Source organism: Rhinolophus hipposideros, assembly GCF_964194185.1.
Source record: "Rhinolophus hipposideros genome assembly, chromosome: 8".
In the NCBI taxonomy this organism is placed as follows: domain Eukaryota; kingdom Metazoa; phylum Chordata; class Mammalia; order Chiroptera; family Rhinolophidae; genus Rhinolophus; species Rhinolophus hipposideros.
The window spans coordinates 82,093,667-82,114,757 of record NC_138054.1 but is presented as its reverse complement, the minus strand read 5'-3'; the positions used below and the strand labels follow the sequence as shown (position 1 = coordinate 82,114,757).

At 51.5% G+C, this 21,091-nt stretch overlaps 1 protein-coding gene across 2 annotated transcripts in view; it reads left to right on the top strand.

Moving 5' to 3' along the window:
* The first annotated feature begins 511 nt into the window (after window positions 1–511).
* VWA5B1 (von Willebrand factor A domain containing 5B1) overlaps window positions 512–21,091 on the top strand; it is a 63,282-nt gene continuing 42,702 nt past the window's right edge. For both annotated transcript variants that reach the window (XM_081057518.1, XM_081057519.1), the window contains exons 1-4: window positions 512–664; window positions 16,767–16,931; window positions 18,778–18,930; window positions 20,211–20,481. In XM_081057518.1, the coding sequence (XP_080913644.1) occupies window positions 16,793–16,931; window positions 18,778–18,930; window positions 20,211–20,481 (563 nt within the window). In that variant the 5' untranslated portion in view covers window positions 512–664; window positions 16,767–16,792. The remainder of the gene's footprint in view (window positions 665–16,766; window positions 16,932–18,777; window positions 18,931–20,210; window positions 20,482–21,091) is intronic.

The window sequence follows — 21,091 nt, the reverse complement described above, 5'->3', positions numbered from 1 at the left end:
GCACTGTGGACAGAGGGAGTGTGTGCTCAGACACATGTTGCTGCTGGGGCAAGGTAAGGGCTGGTCCAGCTTGTGTGTGGATGAAGGGCTGGCAACGGGGCTGCCCTGCGTGTGTGTGCGTGAGGGTGTATGTCTCTGAATGTGTGTGCCTCTGTGTCCGTGGATATGCGTGTGTGTGCGTGCCTCGCGGTGTGTATCTTGTGTGTTTGAACTCATGGAGAGGTAGATCAGCGGAAGACAGGGCTTAGTACGTTCCAGCATCAGAAGTGAGAGATAACAAGACCACATGTTGCTGCTCGAATTCTCAATCTCTCTCTCTCTCTCTCTCTCTCTCTCTCTCTCTCTCTCTCTCTCTCTTCTGTGTGTGATTCTCTGCGTCTCCTTCTGTGTCTCTCTCTGTCTCTCTCCTCTCTGTCTCTGCCTCCCTCCTCCCCCTCCCTCACCCCTCCTCATCCCAGCGCCTGTTTCCACCATCCCCCAGTCCCCATCATCTCTCATCTGTCCTCCCGGGCCCCGGGGCAGTCAGGAGCTCTGCGGGCTGTCCACCCTAAGCTGACCGGCTCATGCCTGCTGCCCTCCAGGGTGCCCAGCATTTGAATGTCCCCAAAGCTACTGGCAGAGTGTGCACGCATCTCAGAGCCCCTCGGTCTCCCCCTCCTGCCAGGTAAGCAGGGTTCCAGGAGGAAGAAGGGGTCCTTGGGTGGTGGGAGGCTGGCGCAGGGAGCCTTGACACCCATGGGCAGCAGTGGCGCCTGCTAACACGTCAAACCCCTGCTGGAAGTCCCGTCATAACGTCTTCTGCAGCAGCCCCAATAGTTCCGCGCTCGCTGGCTCGTCCCTCTGCTCCCTCCGCTTGGCGCCCGCTCCCCACAGCACAGCTGACAGAGGCTGGGGGGTGGGGGTAGGGGGGCAGGGCAGACCTTCACCCTCTTCTCCTCCCCTCCAGAGCTATAGGCACCTTCCTGTCTCTGTTCCTTCTCCCTTTCTTTTTTTTGAAGCAGACTTAAGTGGAGGCAGAGCGCTCGCTCTTTCCCTCCTTCTCTGCTGGCACAGGAGCCTGTTCCCTGAGTTCAACTCTTTGAACCCAGCCAGGTCCCCGGCAGCTGGGCAGGGGCTCAAAGCCTCTGGATGTACCCCGCCCCCCGCCCCAGGTGGGGAGGGCAGAGGGCACAGAGCCTCCCTTGGTTAGTGGAATGGGGCGGGGAGCGCTGAGAGAAGTGCATGGGGCATGTGTGTGGGGGTGTGTCCCTTTACGGTAGTGATGTGTGTGGAATGAGCTACCTGAGTTGGTGTGGGGGGGACAGGTGTGTGTCAATGTGCTGACATGAGAGGTACATGTGTGGGATGCCCTGTGTCTGCTGGTGTGCAAGGATTTAAGAGTATGGGGTATGTGTGTGTGTGTGTATGTGTGTGCGCACGTGCGCGCACAGGAGCAGGTGATTGTGGGTTGAACTTGACCCAGAGGTTGCTGGGCAGGCTCCCCAAGGCCTGCCGTGGTAGCTGCATGCCATCCCCTCGTCACCCAGCCCTGGTGAGCACCGCTGTCAAGGGGCAGCGCTCTGGTTTTTTCCTATCTGGCCCCATCCAGGTGATGGTCAGGGCCCAAGGTGAGGTAGGTAGGCACTGCGCCCTGATGGGTGGCCTGCAGACCCCACTGCTTTTCTGACATGAGACAGGCCAAGGCTCCTGGGCCAGGGATCTGAGCATCTTCTCCAGCCCAAGGTAACGTGGGCTCTGTGGAAGACCAGCCTCAAATCCAGGCCAGAAGAAGCTCTTAGAAGGGACTCCTTTGAAGGGACTGCAGTCATTGGCCATTGGTTTGCTGCCTGGTGGGACGGGCTGCTAGTGACGTTGTCCTGGGCCTACAGGAAGAGCGTCATTTCTGTCCCCCCTGGTCTCCCTCATTGTGCTGCGCTCTGAGCGCACACCTGACTGGCTGGTGGCCTCTCCTTACCACGCGAATGATGCTGATTATGGTTTGAGGGGAGGCCAGCTCCACGAGGGAAGGGACAGCCCTGGGGGAACAGGGACAGTGGAAGAGGCACACAGGGGCTCCAAGCCAGCTGCTCCTCCAGGACACTAGCCTTGGGCTCCTGCTCAGGTTCCAGTGTCCTCTCTACTGGGTCAGTGGGTCTCTTTTAGCACCTCCTGGCTGATTCCCTCCAACTTCACGACCTGAGCAACCAAAGCTAAGCTGACTTAGCTTTCTGTGGTCTCACGGGCTTCCCCAGTCCAGCCAGATTGGGAAGAGGGCTTGGGCCAGGCCAAGGGTCACCATAATTAAGAAGTCAGCAGAGTTCCTTGGGGGCATTGAGAACAGCACAGTGGGATCAGGGGACAAAGTATGGCTCCAGGTCATCGGGAGCACAAATCCTTTTGTCCCATGAACCTCTTTTAAAACGATGTGCCCCCTGGACATTCCCTCATGAAAACCCAGCTCTCCGGGTTACTCATGCAGCAGTAAGGCTGACCCATAAAACCCTCTGGGAGAGGGGGTTGGGTGAGGGGTGTTCAGAAGGGCTCCTGGAGGAGGTGATATTAGAGTGGGAAGTTGGAGGAAGCAATGGCAGGATGTGGATATACAGATGGATAAAAAAGAGCAGGAAGGTTATTGCGTGGCTGGAGGTGTGAGTACAGGCAGGTTTGGGAGGGGCAGAAGGTCTTGGTCAGCTGTTATCAATTAAGTCAGGTTGAATAAACAGACAAACTAGGGTGGAAAGAAGGAAAGGAATGAAAATGATTCAGTCACTGGGTGCCCACTTTATACCAGGCCCTGTGTGGGCACTGGGTCTCTGCTCTCAAGGTGCTTACAGTCTCAAGGGGGGAGACCAACATAAATCAATTACTCAAGACTATGTAAAGTAGCCAGCCATGAGAAGAGCTCTTGGGTTTGAGATCTCTTAGGGCTGGCCAAGAGGAGAATGCCCAGAAAGCTTATGTGAGCCTGAGGCACTGGCTGGAAGGTCAGGCCGGAGGTGGGCCTCTGTGCCATCTGCTCAGACACTGGAGCAGGACAGGGGCCCACCACTTTGGGAGAGAGCAGAGCAGGCCTGAGATTGCATCTTGAGGAATTTTTGCCTCCAGTGACCACTCACTTGCCTCCCTTCAATCCTGGCCCCAAGGGATGAACCTTCAAAAGAAAAAGAGAAGGGGCAGCTGGAGGGAGCAGACTGGTGCTCCCTGCCTTGTGACACCCCCTTACCAGGTACCTTACCCCTGGTATTTTATTTAATTCCCATTTTATAGATGACAAAACTGAGCCTTGAAGAGCACACAGAGCTGTGTGTAAGGTCACACAGCTAATGGCAGAGCCATTTCACCAGAAATGAGGTGGGAGGTGGTGGCAGATTCGTCAGGCAGTGCCTGAGTATGTGCTCTGTCGTTGGTGCCCTGGGAGAAACCTAAATGAGAAGGGCCTTTGTGCCATCCTTTAGAAGAGAGATAAGGACAGCTCTAGGGAGGGCGATTGTCATAGCAAGATAGGCTGAGTGAGGCTGTATCCTGGGGGCTCAGAGAAGGGAGCAATCACCCCAGATAAAGGAATCAGGAAAGGTTTCAGGGAGGTGGTGGGACTTGAAAGGACCCCTAGGATGAGAAGGTTTAGAAACACAGAGATGGGACCACAGTGTTCTGTGTTGAGCGAAGAGCCTCGCAAGAGCATGGCGTTGGGACGCGCAGGGGTCTAGGGAGGAACAAATATTCTGGTTTGTCAGGCACAGGGGGTAAAAGGGGAGGAGTAATGTGGGATCAGGCTGCAGAGGGGGGTGGGGCGGTCATCAGGGAGGCTGGATTTGACATGAAGGAGTTGGGCTTTCGTTAAGGCTGCTGCCAGTCCTGGAGCAGAGAACTGTGATCAGATCAGGACCTCAGGAAGACAAACTGATGATCCTGAGGAATTGAAATTTCACCTCTTGAATCTGCACTGGGGTCTGGAACAATCCCCGTGAAAGTGCCTGAGACGAGAGTCCCACGTGGCCTCAGTACAAAGCTCTCTCCTTCTTCCTATAACCACACAGGGGATCACAGTGCTGGGCCAGGACACTGCTAGCTGCTTCCTTCCAGGAATACCACCCAGGAGATGATGGAGGACACGGGGTTAGCACCCCTGGAGTGGGTGCTGCCAGCACGGCCTAGAATGGGGCCGTGGCTGAGTGGCTGGAGGGCAGGGGATGGTTCTACGTGCTTGGCTGTGGGTCCCCAGTTCCTTGTTCGGAGGGCCTGAGTCATTAGTCATTATTATCTGAGAACTCACCGATGTGAGGTAGCGGGTTAAAACACAGTCACCGTAATAGAAGGACACTAATGAACTCACCACTGAGAAGGAGGCCCTGAGTGAACGTCTCTCCTTGCCCAAGGCCAGCTTCGATCCCGGCCCATCTGGGTCTCTTTGGTTGTTGGGTGGAGTCAGCAGCTGCCCAGGCCATGCCAGAGGATTCAGTGGTGAAACCAAGATCTTGTGAAAGTTGTGGGATTTAGGAAGCCAATCGAAGGGACACTGGAGGACTCTTCTAATCCCCTCCAAAGTCATAGACCAAGGAGAACCTGGTAGAAGTGGGCCAGTTAACAAGAGAAGAGAAAATTAGCAACAATTAGTTCATACTACAAAACTTTAATCATTCTGCTGTGACACTAAAATACAACAGGAAAAAAGGTCATATCTACAGAACCGTACACCTGAAACCTATGTAATTTTACTAACCATTAATAAACTTTAAGAAACGTTAATTTAAAAATAAATAAATAAAAATAAAAAAGAGAACGAGTCAGTGTTACTACTACTAACTTTAAAAAGCGAGTTAAACCAATAATAGGGTTCAATATTACACCTAAATATTAAATTATGAATAAATAAAGCAAACACACTTGAAAAAATAAAATTAAAAAAGTCATATCATGCCAGCGTATAATTCTGTTAAAAAAATTATTCCCCCCAAACCCAATCAATGCTTGATTTGTTCTTTGTTCATTAAAAGTTTAAGCGCATGGTTGTAATTATAATCTCATTTTGGTCCAATGTGAGATTCTATTTTCATATTTTTAGTTTCACTTTTTCAAAATAAAATCCCAGTTGAAAACCTTTTTTTACTCACAATTTCTTATGAAATTTCGGTTCCTGTCTTAAGTGAATTCCCTGGAAGAGGACTTTTTATGGTCCAACTTTTGGGAAAATATGGAGAGCTCATGTGGTCAGTTTAATATTTGTAGACTTTACGAATGAATAAATGAATGAGTGAATGACTATGTGGCCCCTTCCAGAACCATGCATGTTTGCTTTTTAAGTCTCTCGCTTCTGTGTTGCCTGCCTCACCTTAGGTCATTCATTCATTTATTCAACATTCAGTGACCAGCTGCTGATTGGCAGGCATTCCTCTAGGCACTGGGGATACAACTATCCACAAAATACACAAAAATCTCTGCCTTCTTGGAGCTTATATTCTAGTGGACCCACTAGCCAATCTCCCCTTCCCCCACTCCTTACTCTTTTCTCAATATTGTGGCTTCTGTCCCTGTGCCATCATCTTTGCTCAGAGACCCATTCACGGTTCTACCAGCCAAGTTAGATTCGGTTATGTTGCCGCGTTTTAATTCTTGCTCATCCCACACCTCCAAAGGGGGTCATGCATGTTGTCACATAACACAAGCACTCCCAGGTCCAGGTTAACAGAAGCTCCTTGTGAACATGTGTCTCCACAATCCCGGTGGCAGGGAACAAAGACAGGGCCACTTACATACTGGCTTTTACAGCTTCCACCTGGCAGGGACACACTTCACTTCTACTCAGTTCGTTGGCCCAAACAAGACACACAGCCACACCCTCAAGGGGTCAGGAAAGTGCAGCCGGCCATGTGTCCAGGGGAGGAGAAACAGAAAGATCAGCCCAACAGCTTGGTGATCACTGTCAGGCTTCTTCAAGAGAAGGGTGTCACAGCCTTTATGAAATGCTAACAGCAAATAGGGGGCAGAGGTAAGGTTATCTTGGGTTGGATTCCTCCGAGCATCTTATTCCCCTACTCTGGTCACTAGCATGCAACTCTGATCGGCAGATCTGAATGCCTCAGGGCTAGCAGTTTCAGCTTCCGCCACTCTCAAGCCCCAGCTTAGCAAAGCAGCAGCTGGTTTCAATAGTGTCTTGGTCAGCTAGTGCTGCTGTAACAAAACTACCCAAACAACCATTTACTTCCCACAGTTCTGTAGGCTGGAAGTCTGAGGTCAGGGGGCCAGCATGGTTGGGTTCCTCAGTTGCAAAATGGGGATATAATAGGTCTCCTTCATAGGGTTGTCCTGAGGGTTACCCGAACTAATTCATGAAAAGCATTTTGGACGAATGCCTGGTTGATATTAATTGTTCAATATGTGTTAGCTGTTACTATTTTTAAGAACTGTTGCAGCCGCTGTTGTATATGCTGGGAAATATAACAAGGTGCAGGAAGCTTTGGTCCCTACCCTGGGGCTTACACCCTCAGGGGTGTTGGGCAAAGACAGACACTAAGCCAGCAGCCCAGCAGTCCTTACATACCACCCGTTGTGCTGTGTGCCACACCTGAGAGGTGGGCTCTGGGACTGTGTGTGACAGCAGAGTCCCACATGGAGGAGTGAGTGGCAGATCTGGCACTCAGGCCTGGGGGCCTCAACTCTCTGCCCAGTGCCCTCAGCCCATATGGCCTCTCTGTGCCATCTGAAGGGGCAGCCTGTGTGGGGGAGCAGGCTTGCAGCTTGGTACAAACTACCCTGGGACCTCAGAAGGAAGCTTAAAACAATGAATGTATTCTTCAGCCAACACCTAGGCTGGGCACCCTGGGAAAGGGGGTCCCTGTGATGGCTGGATGGCAGGTCTGGGGCCTATGGTGGCTATGGCCACCATGGGGAAATGCCAAATATACAGGAGCCCAGAGACAGTCTAAGTTGGTGGGAGAATAAGACCAGAAAGACATCCCAAAGAAAGAAGGAAATGAAAGCAATCGCCAGCATTGCTTTCATTCACACTCAGTGTCTCACGTGTAATCCTCACAACAACTCTGGGCGATAAACTACCATTTCTTGTGCCCATTATGCAGAGGGTGCAACTGAGTCTCATAAAAGGTTCCAATGAAAAAGCATTGGATATGGAGGAGGAAAGGCAGCTTCCAGGAGCAGGAATTAGCTTCTTGGTCTGTCATTTCAGCACTCAGACGTGTTACAGAGGGCAAGGCCCTCTCTTCAATTCCCCAGGACCCCAGTGCAAGAGAACAGTTCTGGAAGGGAAACAGCTACCAGGTGGATTCTGAAATAGCCCCTCGCCACGCCAGCATCCCATGAGCTCCTCAGCAGACAGGGATCAATGGGCTGGAGACGCGGACGAGGCCCAAACCAGATAGAAAATCCACTTAGTGCCTTTTCCATGGGGCCGCAGGGACATGACAGTTCAGCCTGGCACACTCACCTTGCAGATGTGCCCCTGGAAAGGTGGGTGGAAACTGAATTATATAAATGGAGTCCAATTTTCCCAGCGATGTGGGAGCTCATTTCTGAGGGACCCTCAGTGGGCAGAGACGCCAGCACTAGAACTTCATTGGGCCCCCAGGGAACTCACAGTCATCTACCTGCTGGCCAGCACCATCGATATGTATTTAAATCACCTCCTGACGATCACATAACAAAGACTCTTTTCAGAAACACTACAGACAGCCCTTTTTCATCTGGCATTTTCAAATCTGGATGTGCCTGTTTCTCCCTCCTCTGGCAAGTCCAGACGCAGCCTCTTAACTGGAAGTCTCGGAGCCATGGGCTGCTTGGGCCTCCGCTGCCCTCAGGGCTGACTGTCCTGGATGACACACTGGCCGGCCTCCAGGTCTCTCAGGCCGTGTGGGCACATTGAGCACTGAGAGGCCTGGGCCTTTTCTGTCCCAATCATACCCCCAACTCCCCACCGAAAATGAGACTACAGCTATCTCTAGGATGGACTCCCACAGGCGTTGGGCTGAAATAAAGGGATTTCCCCCACTACTAGATTCTTTAACCGAACCCATAGCCAAGGCCTATTCCCATCCCTGCACATTTTGTCCATTGCATTTATTCATTCATCCCCTCATTCATTCATTCAACAAATGGAGCACAGGCCATTCATCCATTCAGTTCATTGCTGAGCACCGGCGATGGACCAGATACTGGGGACAGACAGACTTCTGGTCTCGAGTTCTAGCTGCTGACAGTCTCCCTGTTGGGTGTGTGGGAAATAGGACAGACTCAAGGTCTCAAGGCAGGTCCTAGTCCATCTTGTTTACCTCAGTGACCCAGGCCTACCACAGTGTCTGACACATACTAGGTGGTCCATATACAGAGGGTGCCAAAAAAATGTACACAAGTGGACGCTTTGGTCAACATTGCTCAAGTAGTAATCAGAAGTGTCTAGACACTGATGGGTACCACTTTGAACACCTCTTGTAATTGCAGAAGTCAAACGTGACTTGTATTCATCTTTTGTTATCGGTATATATTGAGTATTACCATTTTAATACAAGTTTCCTTTCTTAAAATGTGTATCCATTTTTTGGCCCCCTCTGTACATGTGTGGACACACAACATGTGGACGATGAGCAAGCTGACATGAGAGGTGCCAACTGCGGTAGTGGGGGGCAATCCTAGGCAGCACAGGACCCCGAGAAGGCTTCACGGCATTTGAACTTGGCCTTAAAGGATGGCTAAGTTCTCCTCCAGGGATGGGTTTTGACGTGGAGCCACCAGCATCAAAAGAGATATGGAAGCAGGAAAAGCCAGGCTGGTTTCAAGAAATAGCAAGTGGTCTTGACTGGGGTGGAGCGTGGGGTAAGTGAGGTGGGTGGGTGGGCAGGTGCCAGGAGCATGGATTTGTTACCCACAGCAGCTAAGCATGGGCCCATGGTGGGGAGGCTTACCGGAAGGAGACCAGAATGTGAGAACCCCAGAATTCTAGAAGCTTACAACAATCAGACCAGATCCAGAGATGCCATCACCTCTGCCCCCATTTTGATGGGAGTGTGGGAGCAGGTCTGTGAGTGGCTGGTCCTTGGAGGCTAGGCTCCCAGTGAGGATATGACAGCATGGGTTTCCTAACAGCGTTGGCGGCAGGAAAAAGAATGAGGACCCCCAGCACGAAGTAAGTGGGCAGAGTAGCAAGGCCAGAATTTCTTGGTGGACTCAGAGTCTGCATCTGGCCCAAGCCTGGCTGAGCCCATTGAGTCCCCTGATTCTGTGGACACAATCTTGGGGGGATCTGACCAGGATGAGAGTGAGAGGCCTCCAGAATGTCTTTCCAGGTAGAGGAAGGAGGTCTGCCATCCTGTCTCTGGGACAGTAGTGAACTGGGGATGAAAGACGACGGGGCAGATTTCATCTCCAAGGGCGGAATCAGAGGGGTTACTGATATGGGCACTTTGGAGAGACCAAGGATCTTCCCAGCTCACCTAGCTTGGCGCCCTGCACAGGGGTCACTCAGCCCAGGCAGTGGCCTTTGCAGGGAAGGCCTATGGAAGAAGGAAGGCAGAGAAGACCCAGCCCCATCAGGACTTGATTCTGCCCACTCGCATGACAGGAATTCTCTCTTTTATCCTCCCAGTTTCCTAGCAGGTGGGTAATGTCATTGGGTACCCATAAACACATTTCAAAAACACAGAAGCTAAGGCACCACGAGGATAAGTAACTTGCTCAAGGTTACAAGTGTATCAGTGGCAGAGCCCAGCTGAGCAATTGGCCCTAAGCCACCAGGAAGCGGTTAGAATCCAGGGATTCTAACTCCAGGTAGTGCTCTAGATACTGGGACCTAGCCACTACCTCGCAAGCGAGTTTCCCCCTTTCCAATATCTTTCCAAAAAGCAAAAGCCCCTGGTAAGGGGGCGCGAGGCCCCGGTCCTTGGCCCCAGGAGCCCTGATGCAACTGTTCCCCACCCCATCACGATGACTGAAGAGAGGCAGGGCCCAGCACCCTCCTGTCCCTGCTCCGTTCCCTCCACAGCCCTTATCACACCTAAATCAGGTCACATCGCACTTCTGGAACCGGGAGTGGGCAGGGTCTGGCTGAGTTCACGGTGTGACCAGGATCCTAGCAGCAACTAGACTCATCAGAGCCAAGGCAAGCCCAGTGTGGCTGAGGCCCACAGCCCCGCTCGCCAGGCCCATGGTCCTCCCTCCACCTCCCCTTCCCTCCTTCCTTCCCTCCCTCACTCTCTCCTATGCTCAGCATAGACTGGGAAGCAGTTGAGGAAGGGAAAGAACAGGCTTTGGAGGAAGACTTCCTACCCAATCCATCCTGACCACGCAACAGCTGTGAGTACAGGGTTCCAGACTTCTCCTCTGCACCTCAGTTTTCCCACCTATAAAGTGAGGGTGAGCAATTATTGTAAAACATTAGCACCTGGTAGTTGCCCTCATTAAGAATTCCTCCTCTGAGCTCAGCCCTGTGCAGGAAGCTGGGACGCAGGCCAAGAAGGAGGTTCACCTGCTGTTCTCACAGCGCTCACAACCCTGAGGGGAGACAAGCCATTACAGATGAGCAGTTACAGGGCTTCATGATGGATGTGACAGACATCCCTATGGAAGGCGAGGAGGGCATGTCTAATGGACTGGGCTTTCAGGGGAGGCTTCCTGGAGGAGGTGAAGTGAAACAGGGCCTTGAATAGTGACCGAGACTTTGTACAGCAGAGAGGGAGGCAACGGTCATTCCAGAAAAAGTCTCAAGGCTGGGAAAGAACCTGATCTGTTCAGGGCATGGTGAGAAGGTCAGTGTGTTTGGAGCAGTTGAACATACAGGACATGGCAGGTGACACTAGACAGAGATTGGGGACCCCATGGGGAAGAACCTTGAATGCCAAGCTAGGAGTTTTACCTGCACTGTCGCACAAAAACCATGGGGAGCCATTAAGCTCGGGGAAAGGGAGACGTGTGTGTGTGTGTGTGTGTGTGTGTGTGTGTGTGTGTGTGTCTGTAGGGGAGTGATGGATGGAGAGGACTAGAAGAGAAACAGCCGGGAGGTTGGAGGTGGGAGATGGTCCAGGAGAAAATGCCAAAGCAGCAGCAGTGGGGATGGAGAGGAGAGGAGGATTCCAGGAGAGCATCTGGGCAGAAGTGGTCAAGGCCTGGGGAGAAGCTCGATGCGGGAAGCAGCATAGCCTCAGGGTCACATACATGGACTCTGTGTGTGGTCCTCCTGCTTGGGTTCAACTCCCAGCCCGGTCTCCTACTGCCTGTGTTTTAAATACACTATTAAGTTTAGGTCTTCCTGAGAAGGTGCAACTTAAGCAAAGCCTGGAAGGAGTGAGGGGCCGTGAACATGTCACCTCACTTTTCTGAGCTTTGGTGTTTGCATCTATAAAACAGAGATAGAATGTACCTATTTCCGGGGGGTGTTGCCAAATTGTGTATACAGAGCACATGGAATGATGTTTCATCCATTCCACAAATATTTATGGAGCATCTGCTACATACGATGGGGAGTGGATTCTGCGGTGAGCACACTAAAACAAACCCTTGCCCTCATTGAAGATTACACGCTAGCGTGTTAGGGAGACACATTTAATAAGATCAACAAGCAGAATATACGGTATGTCATGGTGCTAAGTGCTAAGGAAAAAACAAATAATAGGGCTACGAAGGGTTGAGAGGTTGCGATTTTACAAGCAACCTGTATGCCTGAGTGACAGGTTTGGGAGATGGAGCGATTCTGGATGGTGTCTCACGTTCAGGGCATGAGTGTGGAAATAGGAGGCTGAGCTGCAGGGGAAGCAAGAGATGCCAGGTCAGGGGGTAAAAGCCCAGGGGGTTGCAGGCACAGTTCTCATGGATGCTAGAGTCACCCAGGGTGACGGCAGGGTTTGGGGAGCAGAGGATGCCCTGAGCCAAGTGCCAAGTGTTTGCTAAATGGAGGGTGTGATCAGGACCTTGGAGATGCTAAGCAACAAAGGTGGGGGGTAGCCAAAAAGGCAGCATCCCCCGCAAAGGAGAAAGGGTTTTATAGGGGGATAGGAGAATGATGGCCTTGGAGCAGCGATTGGGACCAAGGAGGGCACCCACCCCACCCCGTGACTCTAAGGGGCGGTGAGAAATAAGCAGCCCCTCCTGGAGAGAACTGCAAGGAAGCAGGCCCTTGGACAAGAACACAGGAAGTCTCAGGGGAGGCCCAGGATGCAGGGAGCCTCCTGGCTACCGAGTGGTGGTTGCAGAAGGTACAGTGGCAGGTTTGGGGAGGCAGGAGAGGGTCGGGGGCTGGCTCAGGGGGTGCAGAATAACAGAGCATCTCCTGTGGACTGATGGTCTGTTAAAAGATGGGTGGGTCCCATATGCTGGCAGGGAGGGTGTATTTGGGGCCCTGACTGATAAACCTGGGATGAGAAACTATTGGATTTAGCTTCAGTATCTCAGAGGAGCTGCCAGAGGACTTCTTCCATCAGCTGGACCAATGGGAAACCCAGAAACGGCCAGCTTTGCCTTGTGATTACACATTCATTCATTCTTTCAACGAGTATTTATTCACCACCTACTAACAGTGCAAAGACTGATATATCCATGAGAAAAATGGACTCCAAATCCTTGCCCTGATTGAGGGGAGGCAGATGATACGCAATAAGCATAATCAATATTTTACAAAAGAGTATAGTATGTTAGTGATATGTGTCATGGAAAACAAAGACACAGCACGATGAAGGATTGGAAGTGAAGATGGGGAGATGGGTTGCAAGTTTTAAATGCAGTATTAAGGTTAGGTCTTCCTGAGAAAGTGCAATTTGAGCAAAGACTTGAAGGACTGAGGGAGCAAGCCACATGGATACGTAAGGGAAAAGCATTCCCAAAAGTGAGAACAGCCAGTGCAAAAGATCCAAGGCAGGAGAAGGGCTAAAATGAAGTCATTGATGGGCAGATCAGAAAGGAAACAGGCATGGGGCCCAGATTGGGGGGGTGGCTTGAAGACCATGAGGAGCTATCTAGGGGCTTGAACCGTGGAGTCATGTGACTGGAGCAAGTCTTCAAAGGACCACTCTGGCTGCTCCACTGGGAGTACACTGTAGGGGGACAAGCAGGTAGCAGCAGTGGAGGTAACAAAAAGGGGTCGAATTTTGAATCTGTTAGCTTGCAGCTTTATTTAATATCTGTCTCCTCCATTAGTTTTTATCTCATATCTGCCTGGTTCCCCACTGTCTCCCTACCATCTAGGTAATAAAGTAAGCTTAGTGTCCTTGGGAGCCTGCTCACATTCATTCATTCATTCTACTTTATATTTATTGAGCATCTACTATGTACCAGGCACTGTACTAGGTCCTTTATATCGATTCATTCTTCATGGGCCTGTAAGATGGGAGCCAGTGGACCCTGCACTTAACCAGTTTTACAGTGGCTCACTCAGGTTGTGTGGGGCAATGAGTTATCCACTACGATTCAAATCTAGGCTTGTCTGGCTCCAAAGAGGCCTGTCCAAAGCACAGTGATCATTTAGGATTTACAAGTTCTAGACCATCCAGAACAGCCACATGGGGAACCTTCTAAAACCTGTGGAGAACTCTCAGGGCTCAAGTTCAGCACAACATTTCATGCAAAGAAACACAGTCCGACACCCCACAGCATTCAAAGCTTTTTTGGTGCCTCTCAAATAATATTAAATAGGGCCCAACTTGTAATTCAAGGCACGCCTTCTTTAAAATCCTCTTTTCTCCCCAGCTCTCCCCGTGGTTGCTCTAAAGTCTCTAGTGTTCCCTCCCCACCCCTTTTCCACACATCCTTCCTCCCAGCCCATTCAGTCCCCTTTCTATTTTCTCTCACTCTCCAGTCCTTTTCCCAGATTCAACATTGCAAACATCAGGGACCTGTGCAAACAGGTTGTCTGCCAGGTTGGGGGAGGTGGGGAAGGGACCATACTGGGCCTGACACACTAAAATCAGCGCATACCACCACCTCCAACTGCTCACGCCACACGTTCCTGAGGCCCAGCCCTCACTTCTCACACTGTCCCGGACACACCCTTGGTGGATTCTTCCCTGCCATGTCTCTCCTAGGTGTTTACTGTGGCCTGGTACCTACTACAGGCCCAGTTTGGGATGGTTGGAGGGCGGACGCCCAGGATTATTTGCCGTCATAGGGATGGCCCTGGGCTCCTCTCAGGAGAAAGTCCTACACAAGTGCCCATTGTACCCCTATGTCCTTCAGGCACCCCAAAATACAATCATGTGCAAAACCAAACACATTGCTCTTGAGGCCTCAATGGCCTCATTTGCAAAACAGTAATGCACCTCATAAACTTGTGGGGAGTACGTGAGATAATATATGCGCCTGGCACATTTTCAATGTACAATAAATTCCAGCTGCTTTTATAATTCTTCCCCCACTCCCCAATCTCCTGCCATTAGATTGTAAGCTCCTTGAGGACAGGGCTGTGTCTTATCTTTGTGGCCAATTCAGGGCCTGGAATACAGTAGGTATTTTTCAATGATGGATGAATTGATGAACGTATGCATTGATTAGGCCCCCCAAAATTTCAAGTTAACTCTTCCCCAAGAGGCTGATACTGTTAAAGGGTCAATTCTGGGTGAGTTGCTCTGTATTATCAACATCGCTCATCCAAGCACCGTTCCCTGGGTGAGGGGCCTCCCCAGGAAGTCTGGGGTGGGCAAGAGAGGCAGGGTGGGGAGACTGGGTCAGATAAGACGCTTTTGGCAAGACTTCACCCCAAGATGGACTGAAACTTAAGTCCAAGTTCGCCACACCCCTGGGTGCTAGTTCCCTGAAGCTGCATTCCGCAGTCAGCATTCTGGGCAGGAGTGAACCAGGATGAGAAGGAGGAGGGCGGGAGTGTGGGTGGCAGGAAACGTGGCTCAGAAAATGAACTCCGTCATCTTGTTCTGACCCCTGGGCATAGCCAGGCTTTGCTGGGGCCACCAGGACAGAGCAGTCCCGAGAGAAGGCAGCTGGGGAGACAGCAGCTCCCTCCCGGCTCCTTATCTGCCTTCTCCTGTCAATCAGCCTGCTGGAGATAAGCCAGGGCGGAGAGCTGTCTGGGCAGGAGCCACAAAGGAGAACATAATTAAAAATGCGCTGCTGGCCTGGCAGAGAGGCCAGAGCAGTGAGGATCCTAGCCGGGGACACGAGGAGGACCTGCAGGGGAAGAGCTGCCTTCTTTGAGAAAAGGCAGAGTAATCAGCACTCGTTGAACAGCCTTGCAAATATACAGCAACAGGCTGCCAGCCCAGCTCATACAGCACAGAGGGGGAAACCCAAAGGGAAACTGCCCTCAAATTTGTATTCTGCACCCTTTGTTTGACTTTGCTTCCCATTCCCACCCTACCTCTCAAAGGCAGTGATTACCTGGGGGGCCAGGAGGAATCTCAGGAACCCTATAGAGAATCGATACATTGCCCTGAGAAGTGCTGTGAAGTCTTTCATGTTGGAATGATGCCAGTCATCCATTGTTTTATTTATTTAACCGCACTGAGGAGACAGTGGGGAGCAAACATAGGCAGAACCATGCCCTCCAAGAGCACACGTTCTAAAGGAGCTGATAATGACAAAATAATCTCACAGAAACAAATGCATCCCTACACACTGACAGACGCGGCCTAATGGAGAGAAGCTTGGCTCTGTACAAGGCAGACAGAGGATGCCGGGCTTGGGTGATCTGGCTTCCCTGGGAGGGGGACCCTGAGTTGACACCAAAGGACGAGTAGGAGGTTATTAGTTTAAAAATGGGTCGTGAGGTGAGACTTCCATGTAACAAATGACAAGTGCAGAGGTAGGAGAGAGGAGGACACATTTGAAGGATGGCATGGAAGCTGGGGAGACCCACAAAGTGTGTTTGGGAACGTGGTGACTGGTGAGCTGGAGGGGCACACAGGGCTAGATTACACAGGGCCCCAGGCCCTGTTTAATCTTAAGGGTCTGGTGTCTATACTAAGAGCAATAGGAAACCACTGGTGGGTGAAAGAGGGTGGCGGGGATGACAGAGACCTGTGTAATTTGTGCATTGCTCTGTTCATTCTGGCCACTGCATAGAAAACGGATTCCGGTGGGGGAGGGAAAACAGTACATTCAAGGAGCATGTGAGGAGCGGCAGTCCAGCTCTGGACCTTCATCCACGTAGAGATGAAGGTGGCTTGGAGAAGGATGCTGGTGGCAGAGATGGAAAGAAATAGATGAAAGCCAGAGCTTTTCCAGAGTTAAATCACCAACGTTGGGGATAGATTGGGTAGGGCAAGGGCGGGGAAAAAGAGACGCCAGGAGTGAGTCCCAGGCTGTGGCCTGCACACCTGGAGCAACAGTGGCGTCCTTTGGTGTCTTTTGGGGGTGCTGCTCACTTTCTCAACACCCCAAGTGTTGACTGTAGATTCACTGAAGTCAGAGAAAGCGGGTCTTGCTGAGATATGCCAATCCCCTCCTTTCGCAGAGGAAGCACCTACAGCTCAGAGACTGTGGGACTGACAGAGGATGGGTCAAAGCTGAGTCCCTGGTCTCCCCCCTGGAATTAGGACAGTATCGTCCAATGGGGAGCATTCCAGGCTGGACCTGAGCCTGCCTGGTCTACAGCCCTGACTGTCGCTATGAATCTGGGCAGATCACTTGTCTTCAGGCCTAAGTTTCTCCACTGTGAACTGGACAGAAAGGGAATTACCACGTCTCTTCTCAGAGATGGTTGAACATCATCAAGGCTGACTAACTGGAAAGAGGGGGAAATGAAGAGAATGCCTGTCTGACTGCCTGGGGTCTGACGTGGGGAAACTGGGTTGAGCAGGGATGGGGAGCCTCTCCCAGCTTCCCGTTCTTCTTGTCTCTTGCAGACCCTGAAGGCTGAGGAGTCAGCGGGATGCCCGGTTTGCTGAACCAGATCACAGGGGCGGCCCTGCCCCTCACTGCCTCTGACGTCACCTCCTTCGTCAGTGGTTATGCCCTGGGTCTGACCGCCTCCCTCACCTACGGCAATCTGGAAGCCCAGCCCTTCCAGGGTAAGGACTCCTGCGGGGGCTTCTCCGGGGCCACTCCCCTTCCACATGGAATCCCTACCCCAACATGGACTAACCGACTGACATTGGGCAAGTCTTGTAACCTCGCTGAGTCTCAGTTTCCCTACCTATAAACAGGGATGCCATTTCTGCCCCGCAGGCCTCAAAGCTGGTAGAACCTCAGGTCAGGATGTGAGCCCAGGTTTGGGCTCAGCCCCGGCCACCTGTCCCAGCACTATTCAGGTTCTACAAGGCACGAACCCTCCCACCCCCCCATGTCAGATGGTCAATCCTCCAGGGAACCTCACAGTAGGAGAGGCCTCGAGACTCAGTGGAAGCCAGAAGTTCCCAGTCCCAGGTGTGGCTCTCATCCCTGTGACCTTGGGACAGCCACAATTCTTCTCAAAATCAGGATGTTCCCCTGCCTGTCTGGACACCAGCGTTTGTGGTACGAGGAGATGAGATAATGTGTGAGGAAGGACAGCATGGAAGCAAAACCATCCCCGAACGGGAATCATCCTTGTGGGGCATTCAGGACTCTGGACGAATGTTTGTCTCTAAGCGCCCTTTGTAAATCAGATTCCTCTCTTGCCACTTAAGGAAGGAGGTTACAGGAAGGCTGGCCAGGAGGGTGCTGGGTGAAGGCTGGTTATGGGTAAGATATGCATAGGATTCCTTCTCATCCACCGTGATGGGGGCCTCCTAACCCCCAAGCTTCTTGTCTTGGGGCACCACCCTCCAGGCCAACCTGAGCTTCTAAGACCATTTCAGTTCCAAAAACGAACCCGTAAGGAAACTTTCTTCCCTCTCTGAAATCTCCTGGGCAGAGCAAATGAAACTGCTCTTCTGTTTAAGGAAAACTAGAGAGGGTGGCTTAAAATGGGACCCACTGCGGCCCCAGCAGACTAAATTGCTGAACAATTTGGGGACAGTCCTTTGGCTTTCCACATGCTCCCTCCCATTTTACAGAAGAGGAAACTGAGGCTCAGAAGTACAGGGTTTGTGGAGGGTTCCCATGGGCCCGGCATTGAGCTGTCCCAGTGTCAGTGGGCAGATTAAATGAGGTACAACCTTAATCTACCGAATGTGGTCCCCGAACCATGAGCAGCATCACTAAAGAGCTGCTTAGAAATGCAGATCTCAGGCCCCGCCCCAGATGTACTGAATCAGAATCTGCATTTTAACAAGACCCCAAGGTGATTTGTGGGCTCTTAAAGTTTGAGAAGCACTAAGGATAAAAAATGTGGGAAACACACTATGACACACAGCTTAGTAAGTGGTGGCTATTTTTTCAATTTTCATGACAATCCTATGAGTTTGGTTCTATTATTCCCATTTTACAGATGGGGCTGTGAGGCTTAGAGAAGCTAAATCTCTTCTCTAAGGTCACCAGGCTAGGGAAGGTGGCAGGGCCCAGATTAGAACCCAGTGTACTTTCTCCAAAGCCCCAGCTCCTGGCTGCCACAGGTAACAAGTCAAGTCCACCACACAGGTGTGTTTTATTAGGCCCACACAACAGGTTACATAAAAATCTAGATTTCCACTCTGTCTTGAAAAGTCAGGAGCCCTGGCCATTCTGGCCTCACATGCCTGCAGAGTAAGAGTTGGCTGTGACAAGGACACAGCTGTCCCTTTTCCGATTGCCCCCTGCTCACACGGTGCCTGGTCCTGTACTTGCCCAGCTGGCTCCAGAGTCATGAGGTTTCAGCCTGAGCCCTCTCTGGCCACCTCTAAGTGGCAGTGAGTACCATCCTTCTACCTGACAGACCAAAGGCGTGGATTCCTTCCCAGGGTGGAACATGCAGGGTGGTGCCAAGGCACCCTGTGATGCTGGGCCCTGCTCTGGCAGGCCTCTTTGTGTACCCACTGGATGAGTACACCACGGTGATCGGCTTTGAGGCAGTCATTGCTGACCGGGTCGTAACGGTACAGATTAAAGACAAAGCCAAGATGGAGAGCAGTCACTTCAATCCCAACCGCATTCGAGCCGCAACTGTCACAGGTAAGGAGGCCAGAGGGCAGTGACAGGGCCTGTGCCTGGCTGGAGTCTCAGGCAGACTGAAAGAGCAGCAGTGGGATAGGGAAGAGAGAGCACTAAACTAGGAGTCAGGAATCCTGTGTGACCTCAGGCCAGTGATTAACCTCTCTGAACCTTGCCTTACTTTCTATAAAATAGAAGTCATCTTTCCTGTTCTCACCTTGAAAGCATGGTGAGGATCAAAGGAAACAAAAAAAGGGGGCGGGGGTTAAGATATCTCTACAGCACAGAATAGCGTGTCATTTAAGCTCAGAGGCTGTGGAATGAGTCACACCAGGGTTTGACTCCCTATCCTGGTGCTTGCAAGTGGTGTGAACTTAGAGAAGGAATTCAACTTTATCCATAAAATGGAACTAATAATTATTCACACCCAAATCTCAACAGAAAACATGTACGCAGAGCACTCATCACAGTCCCTGGTACAGAGTAAGCACTGGGTCGTGCTACTGATGCCTGCTATTGAGGATGCTGAGGCTCAGAGAGGGTGAGTGACTGGCCCAAAGTCACACAGCATGTGAGTGGCAGAGCCAGAGCTTGAATGCAGACCAAGTAATATATGAGTAAGAGATTCTTACCATTGGATCTATGATCAAAGTGAAGTCTGTTCACTTGATCATTAGGACATTCGAGAATCTTTTAATGAGCTCACCATGTGGAAGACGCAAAGTTGCCCTTCAAGTTGTTGCGACTACTCAGAGCCTGAATGAATAGGTGAGATGTGCCTAGTAGTAACCGTGATAGGAGGTGGAATGTGGCTGAGACAAGAGAGGTCTGGATAATGTCAGAAGAGGGAAAGAGGGGTACAGCTGGTGGCCCAGGGAGGTGTTCATGGAGGGATTGGATGGATGGGTAAGACTGGCTAAGTAGGAATGGGGGGATGGGCCTTTCAGATAAAAGGACAGAGCATGAGCAAAAGCATGGATTCCAAAGGTGGGGGATGCTTGAATATGACACTTGGGAGGAAGTAGACACTCCAGATGGAGACTGTTGGGATTTTCTGGGTCCAGGTCTCCCACACCCAGCAGGGTACAATGGAACATACACAGGCCTGGTGTCAGACCCACGTGGGTTCAGATCTTGCTTCAATGAGTTAGTTATTCGCTGAGTAACTTGGGCAAGCCACACCCCCACCGTGAGCCTGTTTTCCCATCAGCAAAATTGGCTACTCAGACCTACCACACAGCATCTTAGAGGGCACTAGAGATAATATATACACAGCTGCTGACTCCAGGCCTGGCACTTAGGAAACCTTCTGCAAGAAGGGGTCTCCATCACCCCTCCTTCCTACACACTGGGAAAGCTGGCTTTGGATGAGGATTTGGAGCGGATCCTGTTCGTGGTCAACCTGGGGACCATTGCCCCTATGGAGAATGTCACTGTCTTCATCAGCACCTCCTCAGAGCTCCCGACTCTGCCCAGCGGGGCTGTGCGGGTCCTGCTACCGGCTGTCTGCGCCCCAACTGTGCCCCAGTTCTGCATGGAGAGCACTGGCCCCTCCAATCAACAGGCCCAAAGGTAAGGAGGCCCTGCCCAGACAAAGGTCAGAACTCAGGTGGGCAGCAGGGAGCCTGTCCGATGAAGTGAGTGGTGTGCAGGGCCGTGGACGTAGGGCTCAGCGCTACAGTGGCCACCATCTGAACAACGGCTCTTCCCCTGCTCATGTATGGAACACTTAAGAATCTCCCTGGAATGCCCTGTATTGGTACTGGCCAAAAGTTCTGGGATTTGGGCAGCTTGGGATCAGAAGGTCCAGGCTTTATTCTTCAATGCACTCAAGAGGTATTTCTGAGCATCTCGTGGGTGCTAGATACTGAGCTGAGTGTTAAGGACCCAGAGCACACGAAACCAACAGGGTTCCTGCCTTTTTGGAACTCGGTGGGAGAGACTGCTATCCAATTAATAACACCACTAATATGGAAGTGTTTGTGTGCTGGCATGAGGCTAAGAGTACAAAAGAGGAACCCAACCTGGGGGTCCCAGGGCCAGGCCAGGCTTGTCTGAAGAGTGGTATTTCGTCTGAGAGCTGAGCGACGAGGAGAATGTGGGCATAGAAAGGAGTGTTCCAGGCCCTGAGGCATAAGCCTTGCTCTGCGTGAGCAGCAGCAGGCAGGCTAGTGTGGCTATA